We start from the raw sequence: 21,254 nt of genomic DNA on the forward strand, positions 1-21,254 counted from the left end.
GTATGGCAGCCTTAATAATATCCATTTGATTGGACTGATTATTCACACCGCAGTGGTTATCGAGGAGATGCAGCTTGCTTTGAAATATTAAATGATGATAATATCCTAAGCAGTTAGACAAGTAGATATTGAGGTGATCGGGCCATATGATGCGTTACCCAGGGAAAATGGAGAGAGGCCACTTCCTCCGTAGTGACTGAACTAGACCTAAACCACTACGACCATCTCTTGTGGTGTACAAGAGACGTTCATAGAAGTCTAGGGAGGCAGCAGAACAGATGGACAAATAATATTCAAGTGACAGTTTAAACCTTGTGAAGCGGTCGTTAATGCAGACCTCTACCAAAAGGCACACCAAGATTAGTAACATATTATATACATACATACACATATATATATATGTGTGTGTAACATTATATCGATTTATTTAAAACAAAACACCGAGAACCCCAGTGACAGAAGTTCGAGAAAGTACGCGTACTGTGACTCGGCAATTAAATTTGCCCGTTAGTCAGCGTTTATTCATTCGTTAGTAATTTGAAGTTTTGCTCGTAGCCAGTTTTGGCACGCCCATTTGACATTTGGCAGCACAGCGAGCCGCCATGTTGTTTAATGATTTGAAGCAGCTGCGCCTTTTGATTTGATATAACCAGTTTTGTGTTTAAGAACAATTAATTCATTTCGTATTAATTTGCAATACTGTTTTTTACTGAAATGTAAATGAATTCTACTGTTTCGGTAAAATTTGAAACTGTATAAATAAAATACCAATTGCATTTATGGTTTAAAAACAATAATTTCCTAAATGTTAAAGTTCGTATCGTTAGGTTTTTTTCATTTTTACTAAAGGAATAAATGCAAATTACATCAAAAGAAGTAGGCAAAAAACTATATAATGAAGAAAATAAACCCCATCGGTTTATTTTCTTCATATTCAATGTTTAAAAATTAAAGAAAAATTGACACTAAGGTCCAAAAGTGCGAAGACCTAAGCTCAGGCCTGTGGAGTGAAAGTATATAAATATTATATATACATGTATATAAATAACAATAGATTTTTGTTGAAATTTTAGTTTTATGATAAAAAAAAGTTTGTTTTATTTCTTATTCTGGTTTATTTTAGTTTGAATTTCTACAGGAAACTTTTCTAATGATTTACTTGCACAGTTTAAACAGAATAACTTTTTATAAAATATACTACATTCTTTGCTTATGCAAACTGATTTATCACATATTGCACAATCTCCTCCTATCATAAGGATTTCTCCTTTTCCTGGTGGGCTAAATGGATCTTTCATAACATAACTCGGGTATTTCAGGACAATATTACGAGAGAAAGGAGGCTTTGTTCCTTTGTAGTCTGTTTTTTCACTTAGATTACATGATACACATAAAAATTCATAGTCAACTACTTCTTTACAATCTGCATTAGATTTTGGGTCCTCCATTTTCTGTAACAAAACAGTTTAACATCACGTATTGGTTACTGGTGTAAAAGCTTAAAAAAAAGACTTGTTTACAGTCAATTAATGCATAGTACATAGTAAACCTATGAAATAATAGGTAATGTAATAATAAGATACCAACCAAAATCATTTTTCAAATTCAAATTGCTGTGAATTAAAATTAATTATTGCTTACTGTCTGCCCCTGCAAACTTGGTACTGCCAAGTTTTTGGCCTGACATCTTCCAACATAAATAATAAATTAATGTAACATATTTCCGTTTGATCATCCTGCATAGTTAACCTGTTCTGTTACAGTATTTGTCGCTTTAATCATAGTAATTCTTTTTCACATGCTATGCCAAAAACAGCTAATGTTCATGAGTAATTATTTTAATCAAACAACATAATGGATATAAATGGAAGATATAAGAAAATTATACATACATATATATATTTTTAGATAGAGAAGTGTATCAAATTTTTAGTTTTGTTCTTTTTTAGCAGCTATTTCTTTAGGGGCTTCAACAGGCCACCAAGATGGTTTCACTGCTTCAGCCTCATAATCACCAATTTTCAACTTTTTGGCTTCAAGAGTCTCTTTAATTCTCAATAAACCTAATCCATAATCCTGTTCTATTCCTTTTAGCTTTCCTAAATTTGATTTAGGGTTGTCTATGGCTGTTATAACAATATCTCTTTTCAAGGATTCTTTTATATCTTCTGAAAACTTTAAAGGCATCAATCTTTTTCTAACAACACCAGTGTGATGGACTCGTGCTGTCACTTCCTGGCCAATATAACAACCTTTATGAAAACTAACACCGTGAAGATAATCACAGTTAGCTTCTAAGGGAAAGCTGGATGCCGGGGGCAGATCTTCTGCCCCTTCACTAACACCTAACTGGTATCTTAAATATTTATAGCCATTTTCATTATTTTCCATTGTAACATTTTCACCTAAAATATCTATTAGTTGAGCTTCTTTATGTGGGACAGGTGAAATAATCCTAAAACCTAAATCAACAAGACGAGGATCTTTGTATATATGCACATTATTTACTACAGTATCAGGTATCTTTGGTGATATTAGCACCCACAGCATAAATTCATTATTAACATCTTTAATTTCTAACTGCCTTTTCAATTTAAACATTTTTAAATGTTTCTGTATAGGAATAATTGTTGAAGAATCGCATTCAATAAGAAAAGAATCATCCTCTTGCCACTTATGTATTAAAGTATCGTATAGAACTCGACCTTTATTGTTAAGGAACATAGCATACATAGACTTGGCGCCTTCCTCAAAATGACGCATGTCGTTTGTAATCAACCCTTGTAGAAACGTTGAAGCATCACTGCCTTTTATATTTAATAACTTTCGATTTTTTAGAGGATATAAGACCGATTTCGCTATTTGCTCTTGGTGTGTATAGCGTTGAATCTGGGTTATAATATTTTTCTGGCATAATAGAGTTTTTACCTGTTGTAATTTCATTATATAAATCTATAATATTTTTAAATTTCTCTAATTCATAATCTTTCGATTACGTTTGACTTGATCCGACCACTATAAATTTGTTATTAATACCGTTCTTTGTTTCTGTCAAATGTCAATGTCAAATGAAAATAGTGGTTGCAACAATAGATATTGACCTTTTGCCAGATCACACAAATCACGAATTTAAATACCATACATAAAATTTAAATTCTTTATTTAGAGGCTATATTACCATTGAGCTTTTTATATAATAAAAATTTAGAATTTATTGGTAGTATATTTTGTACTTTTATTTCTATGAGAGCAGTGGTGTCTGAAGTATACCAGGTGAACTTTTAGTGATGCATGGGACGCTCAAAAGAAGGTCTACATTGGCGTGACAAAAATTAATAGTTTACACTTCCAAAGCAGAGCTCCCGAAAATTTATTGGTTTTCGAAACCTTACTAAGTTTTCTATAATAAAAAAAGACACGAAACTTCTACTTTACGTATAGAAATTTCTGAATATTAGATAATTCTGAAAACATAATTATCAATAGACAACTTTTGTTTAAATCATCAAGAAATATAAATAAAAAATATCAAGTTAGAAATAGTAAAGGGACGAGGTATTAAAGGAAACGTCATCAATATAATCAAGATGTCATGTAATAATTTAATAACAAATCAAATACAAAAATTTAATCGACTCATTGAAAAATTAGTAAACATTTTTGAAAAGAAAATTGAAATATTTAAATGTGATATCTTTAGCTGATATATATAATAGTTATATTATTTGAATGGCCTGGTAATTTTTGCATAAGATCACCATCATTTATAAAGTCTTTATAACAACACATCATAAATATATATATATATATATATATATATATATATATTGCATAAGTCCTATACAAGACACATGCATAAAATTATGGTTATCAACCAGAATCATCAACTTCCAATATATATACTTCGTATTTCTAAGCAATTATGTACTATAATATTTTTAAATAGACTATTCGTACTAACACTGGGCTCTTGTAAAAAGAATTTCCATGCAAAAATTTCACTGACACCCACACACACACGCATATATATATGTGTGTGTGTGTGTGTTTAGTTTTATATATGTGTGTATGTAAAGCCCACATTAAAAGGAAATTATAAAATTTTCCATGCCAATACACAAAGAAACTTTTCAGTTATATAAACAAATAGTATGGAACAATTACTAACTGTTCTATGTTATCTATTTTAAAATATTAATTTATTACAAAAAAAATATGTTACATTATTCTTATTTAACGACATTAAAATATAATGTAATTAGAATTATTAACAGAAATACTTAAGTAGAAAAAAATTGATCCAAGTAAGCATGGAAATATAGCAAATATTAAGTTTATAAATACATACAATTTGGCCTTGAACTATACATTTATTTATATTTTCAAATTGTAAGCGTAAAAAATTTTGTTTAAAAACATCGTTTTAGCCGTCTGCTTAAATATATCACTAGAGAGGTTTTAAGACTTTCTGTTCTTATTTTAAAAATGAATACTTTTTATTAATCTTGAGCAAATTATTGTAGCAAATCGTTTCAATGTTGTTTATTCGTCATAATATATACACGACTTCTGTAAAAGTTAAATATATTAATATATTTAAATTTTTCTGCATATCAAAATTATGTCATAAAAAGATTTATAACACTAATAGGGATAGATGAAGCAATTTAAAGTTTTTTTTGGAGCAGCTGTTAAAAATATACACAAGATTAAAATTATTAGAGACAAATATTCTTATTAATTCTTAACGAATTCTTAACGAAAACTAAATTGAAAATTTTTTATGGATTAAATATTTTCATTTTTATTTCGTCAGTTGTGGCGCGTTTGTCATCTCTATCACTTCTTTCAGAGCTTTCTTGACAGGTGTAATCTCCGGGGTGTTGAGTGCAGTCTCTTGGCCTGGTTCAATTGATGCTGTCACTAATTCCGTCGTGGCCGTCGGTTCCGATCTGATCGATACGTTGTCTCGAACAATCGGGGAGTGTGGGGAAGATTTTCGCCGCTTCCCCGTCTTCTTTAAGTAAGGAGTAACTATCTGTAAATACATATAATATCACTGACCCCATTTATAAATATTTACACTATTATTCTTAACAAATATTAATTAATTTAACGGTTTCTTATTTTAATAAAATAATGGTATATGTTAAATAACAGTTAGCTAGTGATTTAGTCTCTTCTAAGAGATATGAACATCTAGCCTTTTACCGACATATCATCGAGGACACGTGCAAAAAGTTTGAGAAAACTAAAACTGAGATATTGAATGAATAAATTCTGCTGTGCAATTTGAAAAAATGATATTGTTACCACATTAGAAGACTATGATTAATCACAAAAAAAATTTATGTGAAACATTTGGTTTTCAAATTGGTGATGACAGTGAAAATTTCCCAATTTCCAAATATATGAAAAAATAACATAATACATATTGTTTCGACAGCGACGATATGTAAAAAGGATGAACATAGAGGCAGACACAGGGACACTCAAAGAGCAATCAGACATTTCTGATTCGGCCTGGCAGCTAAACTCCTCATTAGGAGATCCGCAGCAGAATGTAGGTCACCAACGTAGCTCTAAGAGTTGCTCGTCTGTAGTGGCAGCAGCAGTGGCTGGTGGACCTACGGCGACGTTAAAGACGCGGGAAGCCTTTAGATGAGGGTAGTGCAAAACCGGTCATCGTGACGATCTCTAGCGAGGCTAATGTTTTACAGCGGGCGTATTGACTGATTTGATAATGATGTGTTTATGTATGTACCATTTGAGGGTCTCGTGCGATGCACACTTTGGTGCGTCGAACGACGAAGTCCTGCGCGGTGAGGCAGCGCGCCAGTAGCAGCGTGGCGCCGCACGCCCAGCTCGCCCACAGGCCGGCGCTCGCGGCCCGAGCCGCAGCAACTCTGCCTCCGAACCCCCACAGCGCAGATACACCGTGCTCCAGATACGCGTTCGCACCAGAACAACTGTAACAAAGCCGTAAATTAATAAATAAAGCAATTAATTTTAACAAAGCTATTAACATGCTTTACATGAAATAAATCATAAAGAAGGCACAAAATTAAATATAAATGATATATCTTTTATCATCATCACCGTCATGTCAGCTTTTAGACGTCCACTGCAAGGCATATAGGCCTCCATATACCGCTACTTTGAGAAGTCTTGCCTTACTCACATCCATCAACTTCCCGCGACTTTGGCTACGTCGCCGGCTCACCAGGTGGGTGGCATTTCCACGCAGCGTCTAACGACACGTAGTCGCCATTAAAACTTTTCTATATATGAATTAGTATATTATAGTACAGAACGGTTTATTTCAATTATTAATAAAGTTTTTTTATAGTACTAAAGTACAAGCCTGACCTGATAATCGAGCATTCATAGATGAGAGATTATCGTCTTCATCGTTATAGGCGTTAACACGTCCACTGCTGGACATGAACCTACATGTACTGTCCACTTTGGACGTCCTACGGTCCGTTGCCTTCACTATAAAAACTTAAAGACTCAGCGGCTATCAGCCTTGCGCGCCATGTGGTCAACTCCGTGCCATTTCAAACTGCCAATCCGTAGGGACACAGCCCACATAGCTTTCGTGATCATTGGTAATTAAACATTATATAAAAAATTAAATATTTATTTACAATTTGTGGTTTTATTTTAAATTCCTGACGTTTTGGTCGCTAGTTATGATCGATGAGTAGAACTGAGGTGTAAATAAATGCTTAAATGTCTTCTGTTTTTATGTTCGTTCTTCCTAGGTATCTTTAAACTTGTTAATAATTGCTGATGGTAATATAAAATGAAGTAAATGAATTTAAATTAAACTGAATAATTTAAAAAAAAAATATTCTAATTCATAAGTAATAATCTTGTAAATCTAAGAAAAATAATATAAGCTATGCTGTTATTACGTTGTAGTATTTGTGACGTTGTAGAAAGCTGCACAAAAGTCTTGGATGCCACCGTTGGTTTTAACGAAGCTATGTCCTGTTATTCCCACTAATATCAATGAGAAGACAAGTGCAGGAGCGACGATGCGCCAAGGCCGTTGTAAACTGGGAACAAATGAAGGTAATGTTACCGAGAAATAAAATTATGTTTGTGATAAACTACAAGATTTAGTCTGTCTATCTGATACTTCTTTTCTGCTGATGGACGCCCCCTGCAAGGCATAGGTCTCCCTCAAAGATCTCCACTATGAGCGGTCTTGCGCCGCATCTAGCGATTTCTCACGACATTAACCCATTGGTCGGTCCACCAATCCCGCGTCTACCGACTCGTAGTGGCAACTAGAGAACCTTTCGGACCCAACAGCCATTGATTGCACGAGCAATGTGTTCCGCCCCCTACCACAGTACCACATCTGTAACCTTGGTACTCCTAGCAAAGCTACAGAGCTATGTAGTGTTTTGAATCTTATAAGACTTACCGTAAGCGACTTTTCGGATCCCTTTAAACAGGCATGCACTTTTCAATAATCGATTATTTTAACATTATAAGTAGCAAGCTCAGATTTCTGACCTGCTGAAAAGATCCGACCAGAAACTTAACAGTTACTCTTTTTAAATGATATTTAACAATTTTCAGTTGTAACTTTATAATATCACCGTGTAAAGGAATCATTAAACCAAGTTCCATGCATATCGATCATTAGCCCTTGAATGCTACTTGATAAGATTTATTTAATAACATAATTTTAATATCAGATATAAAACTAATAAAAGGAAGGGTTAAGATATCTTGTGAGACTTTAGTATATATGTTCACTGGGACCCATGAAAAATTCATTAAATTTTTGAAGGCGAAATTCAGATGTCACCAGCGGTTAGCTATTTATTTAATGTATAGATGTATAGTGGATAATGATGCTATGTGTATATTATTTATGCTTCTATAATATCAACAGCTTCATTCTTATTACGTGATAGTTATTTATCTTAACAAAATATGACATTAACAAATGCCGTACCAAAATATTGAACAAAGATTTCAGCACCGTTCATGAATTAATCTTATATTTTGAAAACTTTTTTTGAAATCTATTATTCTTATGGTGACTTGTCAGTTCACTGTTACCAGAAAACATATACATAGTGATGAGTTAGGTGCAATTCTTTTCCCGAAACTTTCAGCACTGTCTAACGCTGCAAGTGCAGTGCAATACATTTGAATTTACACTTTGGACTGGCCAAAATGTAAATTCAAATGAAATTCACTCACGTGTTTTGTTAACCGGCAGTCGGTGAGTTTTATTGTAATTTCGGATGTTAACGAAATATAAAATTATTGCCATTTTACTATCGAAGACTTACTTTATTATTAGATATTTGCTTTGGAACTGTTTTAGTCCGAAAAAGAGCGAAAATATATTTTTCATACCCGGATCTCGAGTGCCCGCCTCCAGGGCACATAGTGAAAAATGTTATCCAAACAATGGCAAACACCGTCGACATAATTGAGGTGTATTCTACGAACTGGCAGGTCGTGTCACGTGCGAACAGCGTTCGAGACGTGTCTAAAACTAAGCGGTGGGTTTCGTTTCCTGAAAAACAATAATTTTAGTATATTTTCTCCTAATGAAGTCAGTCAGTTTAATACTGAATATTGAAAAATAGTATTGTAAGTTTACCTGATAAAACTGTAACATTCTCCTCATCCATAACATAAGGACGATTGTCATTATCAGCCACTTGTCTTTTACTTTCAATAATTTCGTTTGCTCTATTGTCAGCCTGGACGGAGTCGTTCATTTTGTTTCCAATTTCAATTCCATTTGCGATAGGTTTGTGACTTATCGGCGGTTCCCTGGAGTTGTAATACGTAGCGTTGATTTTGTGGTAGTCGATTTCTACCGTGTTATTCGGCAGTTCGAAAGTACGGAAGGCCAGTTCCCTTGGAGTCAATACACAGTTGTCGTCAACCAATTGCATGGTTTTCTGAAGGAATACATAATTTAGGATACCAAATATTCCAGCAACTGAATACAATATTAAGTGCCATGCTGTAAAGAAGAACAAAAAACATTCGTTTTAAAAAAATATATACAACGAATTAAGGTAACAGCACCAGTAGTTGACCACTTAAGAGCGCTGCTAAAATGTTTTTTTTATTGACCACATACATTCAAATTTTAGAATATCAGTGGGTGCTTAAAGGAAATTCTTAAGTTTTGCTAAGAAGTCTTTCAATTTAACAAATCGTAAACACTTAAATTTTTATTTGATTCATATTAAGTTTTTGCTTCAGTAGTTGACCAATCAAAATCTGAAAAAAATTAGTAATTGACCGTATTTAGCACCAGTAGTTGACCATATGAATAAAAACCTACTTTTATGGTAAATCAGACCACACATATGTCAAAACTTAAAATTTTAATTTTCACATAGAAAAAATATAATATTCAGTCACGAAATCAAGAAACGTGCCTCATAGTTGAACCCTGTCAAAAACAACTATCGGCTCCTGCTACACACAATGCGCTTTAGTTCTGAGCTTTCCGCAGTAGTAAATAGATGAGAGCAGCTACTTATAAATTAATTTTTTAATTAGATACGATAAACACAACGCTTATTATTTAAAATTTCATACAAAACGGTCAACTACTAGTACATGGTCAACTACTAGTGCCCTTACCTTAATCTTAAAAAAGATCACCATCATCATTTTAGCCGTAGATCGTATTTAGTTAGTTTTACGACCTAATAAAAACCGTCTGTTCGACTTAGGTTTGCACGTCCTGACAAAATCAGAAATAATTACATCATCATAATATAGTTATTAGGAATATGAAGGATTACCGAATCAAATGATTAAGAAGCTGCTTATTTTTACTTTTTATCACTAAGTTAAGGTTTGTTTCAAAATAAATCAAGAAACCAGAATAAAAAAACATAATAGCTTTCCATCGCTTCACCGCACGTGCGCCGGGTCCATCGCGGGAGACGGCTTGAGCAAATATTCTGATGCCTACTTGTAATGCATTGGCAATTCATTCACCGATTAGCCTCCCTGTCTTATCAAACCAAAATTTAAATCGTGGGACCATTACTTCCTTGGAAGTTTGTTCCAGTAATAAGCATGTTCACTCTGCAATACATAAACCTCTGTATAGAAGTGTGTTGTTTAAAAACTAGGAATGATTACGTTTATAGTTTTATTGTTTCTGCGCGGACTATTTTCGAGTACACATTGTGCCGACCTCATTCGATAAGTAATACACCGCTGGTACAGTCAGCCGTATTTATAAATTTCTGTTCGTGATTGTTGTGGTTACACCAACTTTTGTATTTTGTTGATGGCTCAATTTAAATTATATGTTTCTATGTATTACGCTGGGGTAAATTAATCTTCGTTAAAGTTATATTACATATATAAGGTAGTTAAAGAAAAAAGGTAAAATGTATAGATAATTACAATGAAGGTTTTATATGTTTGATCTTTCGAAAATCAAACCTTCATTTGATTTTTTCAACTCTGTGATTGTGTTTACATTGGAGAGTTTTTGAACTTTGCCTACTGTCTTCAACTGGCAGATAGGTTCATAGGTTCCGAAGAGAGTAGTATCTTGTCTAAAAGTATGCATACCTAGGTTATAACTACCTAAAAGTGGGTTTCTTCTTTCCCACAGCAAGACAGGCCTCACGCAAAGATCGCCACTATGGCAGATCTTGCGCTGCCCGCATCCATCGACTACACGTCACTTTAACTATTTCGTCGGTTCAACTAGTGGGGGCCTACCCACGTCCCACCAGCTCTTGGTCGCCACTCGGGAACCTTCCAGCCCCAACGGCCTTCGATAACACAAACCATGTGTCCTGCTTGAGTGACCTTGATTCTTCTGCGGATATCCTCATTACTGATTCAGTCTCTCAGTGGAACTTTGAACATAGTTCTCTCTATTGCTTTTTGAATTGCCTTGAGCTCTCTTATAACGTTCAACGTAACCGCGTCTCGGATCCGTAACTTATCACTGGCAACAAACGTTTGTCAAAGACCTTCGTGTTAAGACATTGTAGTATTTTGAGTGTGTAAATGAGGATTTACGTTTGTATATTAGTAAGTTTTAAATAGTATATAATAGAAATTTATGTTATAAATCTTCAACTACCACGTAAAATATTGATTATATCTTTAATTGTCGTTCAGTGGAAAATGACATTACATATTTTATACAGTCAAGGATAGCAGAATTCACTTTCGGAGAAACCTTTACACCGATATTTAGTGCAGTTTCTTATCTCAGTAGGTCATCTGTGTCACGACTAATATATGAAGCGCTTACGGACTGTTCATGGGCAAACGCGTAAAGATATGGTGTATAATAGAAATATATATTTACAAATTCACCTACGTTATTATATTTCACATAGAAATGCTTGTACGAAATAATATACAAGGTAATATGTTTAAAGCTATAAATTAGCAAATGAGCAATCACACCATTAATTCAACTCTGTAAATTTTTTTTTCATTTATTGTCACACCTAATAACCAAACAACAATCAAGGTTTATAAGTGTTTTGTATAGATATTTTAAAAAATTTGTATAATTGATTACTCTTGATATATAATTGCAAAAATCAGCAGTGCTATTTCTGTCATCGAATATTGATTGCAAATACTCAGTAGGTTTAAACAGTGCTTATATAGTAAAGTTGATACTAATCTTATCTTGAATGTTTTTACGTATTAATCTATAGGAATCGGGTCATGATATACTAAATAAAAGTCTAAATTTAAAAAGTACACAAATGTCTTTTTTTTCCGTAGGATTTTTTTACCATATATATTTTAATCTAGTTTCCATTCTGACAATTGTTAATACATAAAGGATGTAGTATAATAAACAAATCAAAAGTTTTAAATACTAAGGTCACAAGATATCCGTTTGAACATATTGTTATAGGACAACGGTTTCTCTTAATTTCGTATGCAACCTTCATTTGGTTGCACACTTTAAATTGCAAACTATCTCGGAAAAGTATGACGCACACTATCTTAACTACCGTATTTACGTTGGTAATAAATCCATGCATATTAGCAGTAAAAGATTTAAGATGAAAAACGTATAGCTGATTTGTCATCAAAAAGCTTTTACACCTATTCCACATTACCCTTAAAGTGATCTCTTTGAAATATGCTACATTCATTAATAATTGTTCTATTGGAATGCGACATTTTAATATGTTTTGACAGTACAAAATCTGCGGGGTCAGATAGTTAACAACAATTAATTGTAATATGTAGTAATCCGAATTTCTTTTATTATCATTACGTTACTTATTGTTTTTTGAATAGGACGTCGTCGTTCATCATTGTCTTTACAGCCCATAGACGCCCTCTACAATGCAGATCGCAGTGTGGTGTTATAGTACGCAGACGACGCTACTGTTCATCCTTTGGAAACTTGTTTATGAGCATTGGCAATACTTTATAATTAATGCAAATTGTGAATTATATAAGATTTTATTCCGGAAAGCGAACCCGGGACCTTCCTACGTAAGTCCCAGTTCTATAGCGCTGGTCTACCGAAATGGGTGTACCATACATAAATTGGCAGCTTTCGTGTCTTTAAAACTTTCACACCTATAACCAATGATTCTTTATATACTGAAAACATTATTCGATATTCTTATACTAGTCAAAACTAAAACACGGACTTTTAGAGAATCCCGTACTTATTTTATAATTTATATTTGTTGTTTCACTGTGTGTAATGTTCCAAAAAAAAAAAATTGTAGAAGGGGCTCTTTCTTAATGCTTGTTATAGTAATAATCCCTGCATTTTTATAGCCAAATATGTCCCGTCCGTACCTGTTTTTAGTAAATTTTATGTGTTTATCTATAACCTTCCTTAACATTACACTCTGAAATATTTTACACCGTATTAATAATATGTGAAAAGATTATAGAATCAGAACATGTATAATAAATCTCATATATAATTTAAAAGGTTATTTATATGTTTATTTAATTTATTGTTAAAATAGTGGCACAATGTAAGGTTTTTTTAGCGATTTACGTATGTACGTACAACTTACATTTGAATTTAAGCGATGGCCTTCAAAGGATCATTTAGAACGTATGTCCAAGGTCGCGTGGATTGATAATAAAAACATAAAACAATTTGTATATACATATATCTTAGTACGGTTTTCAATTTGGAACGACAAGCGAGTGAAAAATATTACGTTTTTAAGTACATATATTTATAAAAATAATAAGTTTAATTAAGTAAAGTAAATATATTAAACCTTTCCACGCGTTGAGATGTCGAGAGGCACGTTCTTCCAAATCGCAGTGGTCGAAGATTAATATAGTCATCTTTGGTGCCAAGTCACTCAGTCCTGAAACAAAGTGATACGTCTACAATATGTATGGATAACTATACATTTCGTTGTTTTTTAAAAAATATATAATGTGTTACAAATGTCTCCGGGTAAGTTATTAAAAGGGAAATTGTTAATAGTGTAAAAAAATTATGCGTTTCTTAAGTACTTGAACATTAAAGAATGTATTGTTTTCTGGTAGTAACCGTAACTTTGTCTAGATCTAAATCGAAATAATTTTAAGATATGATTTCATTACAATCATTTATAATCGTCAGAATACGCGGTACAACGGTAACGATGGAACTATATCAAAAATTATATACCAAAAAAATCTTTAAAATTCATATGATTATAAATAAAACAATATACATATAAAGTGTGTATTATTTCGCAACAAGCGAGCTTTAAAATGAACGGAGATAAGAACATAAATTATGTCAAACACCCATGTCGTGTCCACCCTTTATCAGTTGTAGGTTCGATTCTAGAAACTGTTGACTTGTACACGTATCTGTTGCAAACAGTCAAACTGAGACAAAGGTGAATCGTAGAAAGCAGCTCGGCCGGAAAGTGCCTAAAGACTAAGGTCTATGACCAGTGTATCAGGTAATAGACCAGTGTATCAGGTAGGGCTGACGGCATTATAACGTGGTGTCTCACCACGGGCTTCATCGTTAAGCTTACAGTCACTCCACGAGCCATGGAGCGGGCTATGCTCGGGGTGTATCTATGAGCTCGAATTAGGAATGAGGAAATCCGTAGACGAACTAAAGTAACTAATATATTCCAGCGGATTCACAAGTTGAAATGCCAGTGTCAGGTTACATAATGTGTAGAACTATTAACCGTTAGGGATTTTAGGTTCCGGAATAGAGTACACGGTGGACATGCGACATTTAGCTCGTCGGAAGCCGATGGATGCAGGCCGCTTCCAACTGTTTTAGTGTTAGAAGCTTGTGTTCAGCAACGGATGTCCTATGGCTGAAATGTTGTGTTATTAAAAGAAATTATTAATCAAATCTAGACTATGCTTAACTTTGCTAAGAAAAATAAATATTGAAATCATATTACAAACATAATGATAGTAATAAAACTATGAATAAATTTGACCAATATCCAAGGGTAAATTTATAAATATTGTAAAAGAAAATTTAAAAGTTTAATATATTAACAAAATTATATGTGTACAGAAACAACATTTAAACCATCGTTTAGAAGTGAAGATAAGAATTTTTATGACTTCTAATTAACTAATGTCAATTGACACATGTCTATATCCCTTGGCTGTGGGCGAGTCCCTGTTTGTTAGCGATGTGTAATGTTTTCGTAACAAATTAAGTTGTATATAATAATTATGCGATCTGGGAATAGTAATACACATGAGAGCTAATAAATATATTTCTAAGTTCAATTTTTACCGATTGAAAAATATAAGAAACAAATGAAAAACGTTAATAAATACGAGTATTTAAAACTTTAAAACATTTCTTTTTAATAATTAAGTGTTTTGTATCTTTTTTTTAGAAAGGGTCAAAACTAAATTCATTATAGGTAAATTAATAAAAATAATGAGAGAGAGATCAAAAAGTTCAGTTACAACAATTAGTTTTAGGAAATCTAATAGATTTAATATAAATACATTTTTGTGTGTATATTTACTTACAGATATTAAAATCATGTATCAGAAAAGCAATTAATATGTTAAACGGATTTAAGCAATAAATTATATAAAAAATAACTATACACACGTGATTTATTCTTATTTAATACGAAAAGAAGGTACTGCTTACGCCATCGCCCGTAAGGTTATATAATTAACCTGAGAAGAGTTATATTACTTACAAATAGTAATAAATTATTTTGCTAAACAATGATATTTAAATATTGGTTGGGGTTAATACTGTTTAATCTTTATGCCATAGTAATTATTGCTTTAGGTACATCTACAATACGTTTAAAATACCAAAGGAAAAATAATACATAATTTTTTGTCTTGCAAACCACCAGTCGTCATCTGGTAAATGCCCATTGCAAGGCATAAGTCTTCCCAAACATCGCTACCATAACCTATAATTGTTATTATTTCAAACAGGGTAATAAAAATCATAATGAAGAACAAATCATGATTGAAATAAAAAAAAATTAACGAAAGAAATTAGCTTTTGCGTAATGTTTTGTGGTCGTATGTCTACCTCCTTAAGGACATCGAAAGACGCTGGATGCGGCCCGATTTCAAACGATCCTAGTGGATTTCTATGGGGAGACTCGTGTTTAGCACCAAACTACCTACAGCTGAAATATAATGATGATTGTTTTTTTATAGTTACACGAATGTCATTTTAAATCATAATTTGAAGTAAAGTGAGAACAAGCATTTTTGTTTTAAACATTTATTACACATAAAAACGAACATTATAAATATTATTCATGCATTAGCCTGGCTGTCAGCCAAACTCACTGGTGTATTAATTTTCAGCTAAAATAACATTGGGTTTGGAATATATAAAATATTTTTTATACAAGGAGCATTGAGGTTTTTAAAAAACGTTCCTTAAACCTTTTTTGTTCCTTAAACGTTTTTTCCTCTTTGAAAGTCATTCTAAAAGAGGTAATTGTTATCTTGAAAAAGTGTTGATATTCTTTACAAGTAAGACAAGGACCAATATATAGCCACTTCCGCACACGCAGTGGTAATCGTGCAATAAAGTGCATCGCCCGCCAGCCCGCTGATAAATGTTAATTAATTCTTTATAGTAACGAATCGTTTCTTACAACTCTGTTTTAGTTTAAAATAATCAGATATCAGATAAATTATGTTTTAGCTCATAACCGACAAAAGGGAATCTCAGTCGCCAGTGTGTATTCTGAATGAGGTGACACGCGTCGTTTATGTTAGATCTCGTTATCCCTAAACTATAGGATCGCGTTATTGTTTCTTAAAAAACTTCCATAGCCATTAGTAGTATACAATGAGTCAAATCTCTTAAACAATAATATATTATAACACAGATAAAGCTGTATTCGACATAGCAATTATAATCTTGGCAAGAATGGTAAAAGCATCAAAAGAAATAACTAACGTGATTTTGTGTAATTCCTACAAAAATGGTCTTCACAAAGGAACTCGGTTCTAGTAAAGTCAATTTCATATGGTTTATGGCGAAAGCCATATTTATATATTTATTTGTAATGAAATTACTGTGGAAAAGTGGCACGAGCGATGAAGATGTAATAGAAGGTAATCTAAAATCTCGTAAAATCAGGAAAACTACATACTTTACACATCTTCATTACATACCTTAAATATTTAGAAATTTTTTTAAAGATTTAAAGTAATGATGTTTTTAAGATCTAAATATAAATAAACAATCGAAAAATAGCCAATAGCTTGCAGTGGGCGCCTACAGGCTGTAATAAAAGTATCGAAATATAATAATTTTTGTTGATCATTTACATTATACACATATTTATATAAAAAAATATTTGTCACCTAGCCCGGTTAAAATAGTCGTCGTCCGGATCGAAAAATTCGTTGCTCCCCTCGAGGGGTTAAACATGATTATATGCTTTTTAAAAATCAGTTATATACAGTCGATTAGTTTATCAGTAAAGAGAATTTTTATCGTTTTATCTTTTTATAGTATAAAAGTGTCGAGATGAACAAGGCATTCATTAAATAAAAGTGTTCGACAGTTTATACGTACTATTCCAACAGTGGAAATCTAATGCCAGTGCCACAGGATCCGTCCAGGCTATATTCGATTGTTGCTGAACGCTGTTAGCCATTTTGGCTTTTACAGCTACATCGGACTCAGGGCCCGCTGATCCGAAGTCCGCAAACTCCGATAAATTTTAAAAATTTATCTAGATCGTTAACAATACGTGTTGTATGTTAAATCATAAGCATTATTTATGTCCGAGAGAAAATAATGTATTTACATTAACTATAGTAATGTTTCCTTTACAAAAATGTACGTGTTATGTTGTTGCCATGATTATAGGTTCATTGTTATTTTGTTTGTCGGTGACTGCGCGTGTAATTACATGCAACATCCCATTATCTTGTCAGAGGGTGACGTAACTCGATATTTAATAATTGGCTTCTATTATCGTGGGCTAAATTTAGAATGTGAATTTTAGTCAAGTTTATTTTTATTTTATTAAAAACTGTACTTCTAGATGTTGATGCGACGAACCAACCGTGAACAACTACGTGAAATAACGCTTATGAAGAAAATTTTCGTCTGATAGGGAAGTTAACGATGTCTATGGTGTAGGTGTAAGCGCCCCTTGGAACCTCGGCTTAAAGTACATATGCACTCAATAAATTAAACATTTCGATTTGTCGGTGCTCGAAAGGGTTCAATAACGGTTTGATATGTTTTTCAAACTAAAATAAATGTGAAATAAAGTTACATAAAAATTCTATATAAAAATATCGGTTCGGCGGTAAGATTTTGCCCTAAAAGTCCTTATATATCAATAAATATTATAGTTACCAATTTATATTTTAATTTATATCATCATCATCAATTCAGCCATAGGACGTTCACTGCTGGATATAGGCGTTCGCTTTAGATTTCCAATAGGACCGCTTTGGATATGCCTGCCAATCTTCATGTCCGTCGAAGGGGACCGGGGGACAAAGACATGAGTCAAAATATATAAAGAATGTAATCTTAATCTTTGATTTAATAACATTTCGTAACTATTGTACACACACACACACACGCAAACATATGCATGTGTTAATATATATATATATATATATATATATATATATATATATATATATATATATATATATATATATATATATATATATATATATATTAGGGAGATCGGAAAGCAACGTCGCTTTCTTAAGTTAAATTCACACGACTACCTTTTTAACACATTTTTATTTCTAATCAACAACATATTTACCTTCGTTATAAACAACTTTTTGCCATCTTGTATACGAATTTTCCTGTAAATATGTCGATAGAAACGACATTACTTTTCGGTTTAACTGATATATATACATAAAATAATTGCCAATGAGCTAATAACACCAAAACTGGAGAAAGACTCGATAAATTTGGATAATTTTTCGGCACGAGTAAGAATCTTACGGAAAAAGTTATGGTAAAAATAGGAAAACTGCGAGGAAAAATGGAAAAACAACACAAATCTTTACCATACATGATTTTCATAGAACAATTTACGACAAATGTATCTTCTTTGTCGTTAATCTAAAACCATAGCCATTATTAAATGATGTAATAATCAAAAATAAATTGTGTAAATTTAAAACATTGCAATGACATCACATTTTTGTTAGTCGTGTGTGAATCTTTGTTCATTATCAGGACATCGAATCAATAAATAAACATATCGTTTTGAAACACGTGAAATATTTTATTTTTTTAAGTTTGAGACAAGCCAATAACTTTTATAAGTTCTAAGTTTATCGGAGTAGCTAGTGTTTATGCTAGCATTAGCGACATATGTTTGATAATTTGTCGAGTATAATTACAAAGTGTTTGTAAAATGTATCTATATCTATATCCAGCGACCCTCCTCCACTCTATGTCGCTTTATTTGGTCATCGTGGCCAATTTTGGGAGAGGCATATGTCTTGCAGCGAGTTACCGTCTGAAAATAAGATGAAGACTTCCTTACAGATGACCATTGGGGTTCTATAGTTCTGGTTCGTTCTTTCGTCCACCTGCAAGCACTATAGGCAGGCTTGTAAAAGTTTTCGAAAGACACCGGATGTTGGTAACTTTTGACCAGTTCTATAGAAAAACGTAGGGAGAGACCTATGCCCAACAGTGGACATCCTACAGCTCAAATGACGATGATAAATTCCTCACAGTTTTATTACAGTTGCGTTTAACTAACGAAGACTGCATCACTACTCCATCACACTTTACATGTGGTCGCAGACAAGCATTGGCCTAAAGCTGCAAATTTTTTTGTAGGTATTTGTTTATTTTTTATCTGTTTCCTCCGAAAGGAACTATTTGGATGTACAATGTTAAATTTTATGGCATTATGTTTGCCGTTATACAAAAATGTATAAAAAGTTTTTGAATAAAAATTAATTTAGAATAGTAAGATGTCCACTAGCGAATGTAGGTTTTTTTTATCGTTTTTTTTTTTGAAATCTACAGGGGAACTGTAGATTTCCAAAAAAAAAACGATTAGAATCGACCTCCTTGACACATATCAAATATATCTATGTTTATCTAATTTTAATTCCTTATATGAAATTTTAAATAAATTGCTATGAACGCAATACCTGTAAAGTAATATTTAATAATATAAAATAGTTACTGGGACTCATGCTGTATTCCATTCAATTAAATTAGTCGTTATTAATTAATTAATTATCTAAAAAGTATTGGTGACTAAAGGTATTTCTTTTTTTAGGGGTATTTCTCTTCTTTAAACTTGTTAATATCAGTTGAATGAATGACGAAATAATAACAACAATATTCTTAGCGTTGATTACCGGACTATTTAGTGCATCACAATGGAAGTACACAATTGCGATAAGCGAAAATAAAATAATATGAAAAACAATGAATAATAACGAATGGCACTTGGTTTCGCTTCAACTGTGAGAACGTGCACAAAACCGTACCAAAAAAATTTTTGACAATACGCATTCTACTACTAACAAAATAGTACCAAAAATAATTTCGATTAAGAAAGAATTATTTGGTGATTTTTTTCTGTCTACACTCAAAATAATTGGTGGCTTTATAAAAAAGACGTTATGTAATTAATTTATCAAATACAGATCCTTCAAACCTAAAAGTATGAACAGGATAAATACATTTTAAGGATTACTTTTTGTCTCATATATACGCATATTGATTTAAATACCTTTTTGGATGTAATTACGGTTTCTTTAAAATATATGAAGTACTAATTTTTTTGCACATATTTACTACTAATGATTACTAATACTGAAGAGTTCTTATCAAATGTACAACTAAACATAGAGTTGATTTCGGAATTCATGCAGTTTTCGGCAATAGCTCATTGAATAGTTACGTGATAAATAAATAGTAAGCTTGTTGTAAATAAATAAATTATTAATGAAGACATTAAATAACTAAGGTTATTATATATTGAGCGTTAACCGTTGTTATTTTTAGAATAGCTAGTTTAAATTGAGTAAAAATAATAACAAATCAATGTTTAAACTCATCCCGATTGTTTATCATAACATAATTTATTCTTACCTTAAGAATTTCGTTTATAATTAGAAGGAAGGGTCATAATAAAAAACACAATGAACTAAATGTTCACATTTTCTTATATCTCCAAAGGTTTTTAAGTACAACAATAAGATATTTGAAAATAAGTCACATAGATGGCACGGAAAACATACATTCACACCATACCACGCGGCTTACTGATTCGAACAGAAACATTCTTTGGACCTTTTAGTTCTAAATTGACTGTGGTGTCGGCATGAGGATTCAGCATAAGATAGAGACAGCATGATAACTAACGCATATATCGGACAAGGATAGATAAGGGTAGGAGTCTTCAGCTTAAATTTTTATGACGTAACCGCATGATGTCATCCCGTTGCTGCGTATTTATGATACGGACCTGGTTAACCGCTGTTTTCGTTGGTAACTAACAAAGATATTCTTTTTGCTCTAACTCTTACTAAATAGTGTTAGATTTTGTAAATAGCACTTACGCAGACGATGAAATAAGAACAGTTACTAAAACAAGGACAAGCGTCATCTAAAAAAAATGCATAAAAAATTGTAGTAAATGTGAAGAAAATGACATCGCTGGAATTAAATTATTTGTGGTCGAGTATATATATATATATATATATACTCGCACGCTATATAAGCACATTTATTAAATTTTTTGTCTTATTCAGTGTTTGTCAACAAA

The 21,254-nt window shown here is 32.4% G+C and overlaps 2 protein-coding genes across 2 annotated transcripts; both read right to left on the bottom strand.

Annotated features, from left to right (window-relative positions):
• Nucleotides 1-1,113: 1,113 nt before the first annotated feature.
• On the bottom strand, nucleotides 1,114-3,034 carry LOC137919879 (putative transferase CAF17 homolog, mitochondrial). Its single transcript, XM_068763097.1, has 2 exons — nucleotides 1,893-3,034; nucleotides 1,114-1,451 (listed from the first exon to the last, which is right to left on the bottom strand). Exon 1 carries the CDS (start codon nucleotides 2,941-2,943, stop codon nucleotides 1,930-1,932), a length of 1,014 nt encoding a protein of 337 aa, XP_068619198.1. The 5' UTR covers nucleotides 2,944-3,034; the 3' UTR covers nucleotides 1,114-1,451; nucleotides 1,893-1,929.
• A 605-nt stretch (nucleotides 3,035-3,639) lies between these two features.
• On the bottom strand, nucleotides 3,640-20,781 carry LOC137919783 (uncharacterized). The gene is made up of 7 exons (XM_068762973.1): nucleotides 20,579-20,781; nucleotides 13,263-13,355; nucleotides 8,639-9,010; nucleotides 8,389-8,551; nucleotides 6,921-7,064; nucleotides 5,765-5,969; nucleotides 3,640-5,038 (listed from the first exon to the last, which is right to left on the bottom strand). The coding sequence occupies exons 2-7, from the start codon at nucleotides 13,330-13,332 to the stop codon at nucleotides 4,805-4,807; spliced, it is 1,188 nt and encodes a 395-aa protein (XP_068619074.1). The 5' UTR covers nucleotides 13,333-13,355; nucleotides 20,579-20,781; the 3' UTR covers nucleotides 3,640-4,804.
• Nucleotides 20,782-21,254: the final 473 nt, after the last annotated feature.

This window comes from Battus philenor, unplaced genomic scaffold (genome assembly GCF_028537555.1).
Source record: "Battus philenor isolate CCGP_79_NKW_IND1 unplaced genomic scaffold, ilBatPhil1.0.hap1 SCAF_17, whole genome shotgun sequence".
NCBI classification, from domain to species: Eukaryota; Metazoa; Arthropoda; class Insecta; order Lepidoptera; family Papilionidae; genus Battus; species Battus philenor.

What these genes read in the sequence shown, in the direction of transcription:
- LOC137919879 (XM_068763097.1), bottom strand. Translation starts at nt 2,943, where the DNA reads ATGAAATTACAACAGGTAAAAACTCTATTATGCCAGAAAAATATTATA.
- LOC137919783 (XM_068762973.1), bottom strand. Translation starts at nt 13,332, where the DNA reads ATGACTATATTAATCTTCGACCACTGCGATTTGGAAGAACGTGCCTCT. An exon ending in GAATGTTACAGTTTTATCAG is followed by an intron (nt 8,552 to 8,638) that starts GTAAACTTACAA and finishes ATTGTTTTTCAG; the next exon opens with GAAACGAAACCCACCGCTTA. An exon ending in TCGCACGAGACCCTCAAATG is followed by an intron (nt 5,039 to 5,764) that starts GTACATACATAA and finishes ATGTATTTACAG; the next exon opens with ATAGTTACTCCTTACTTAAA.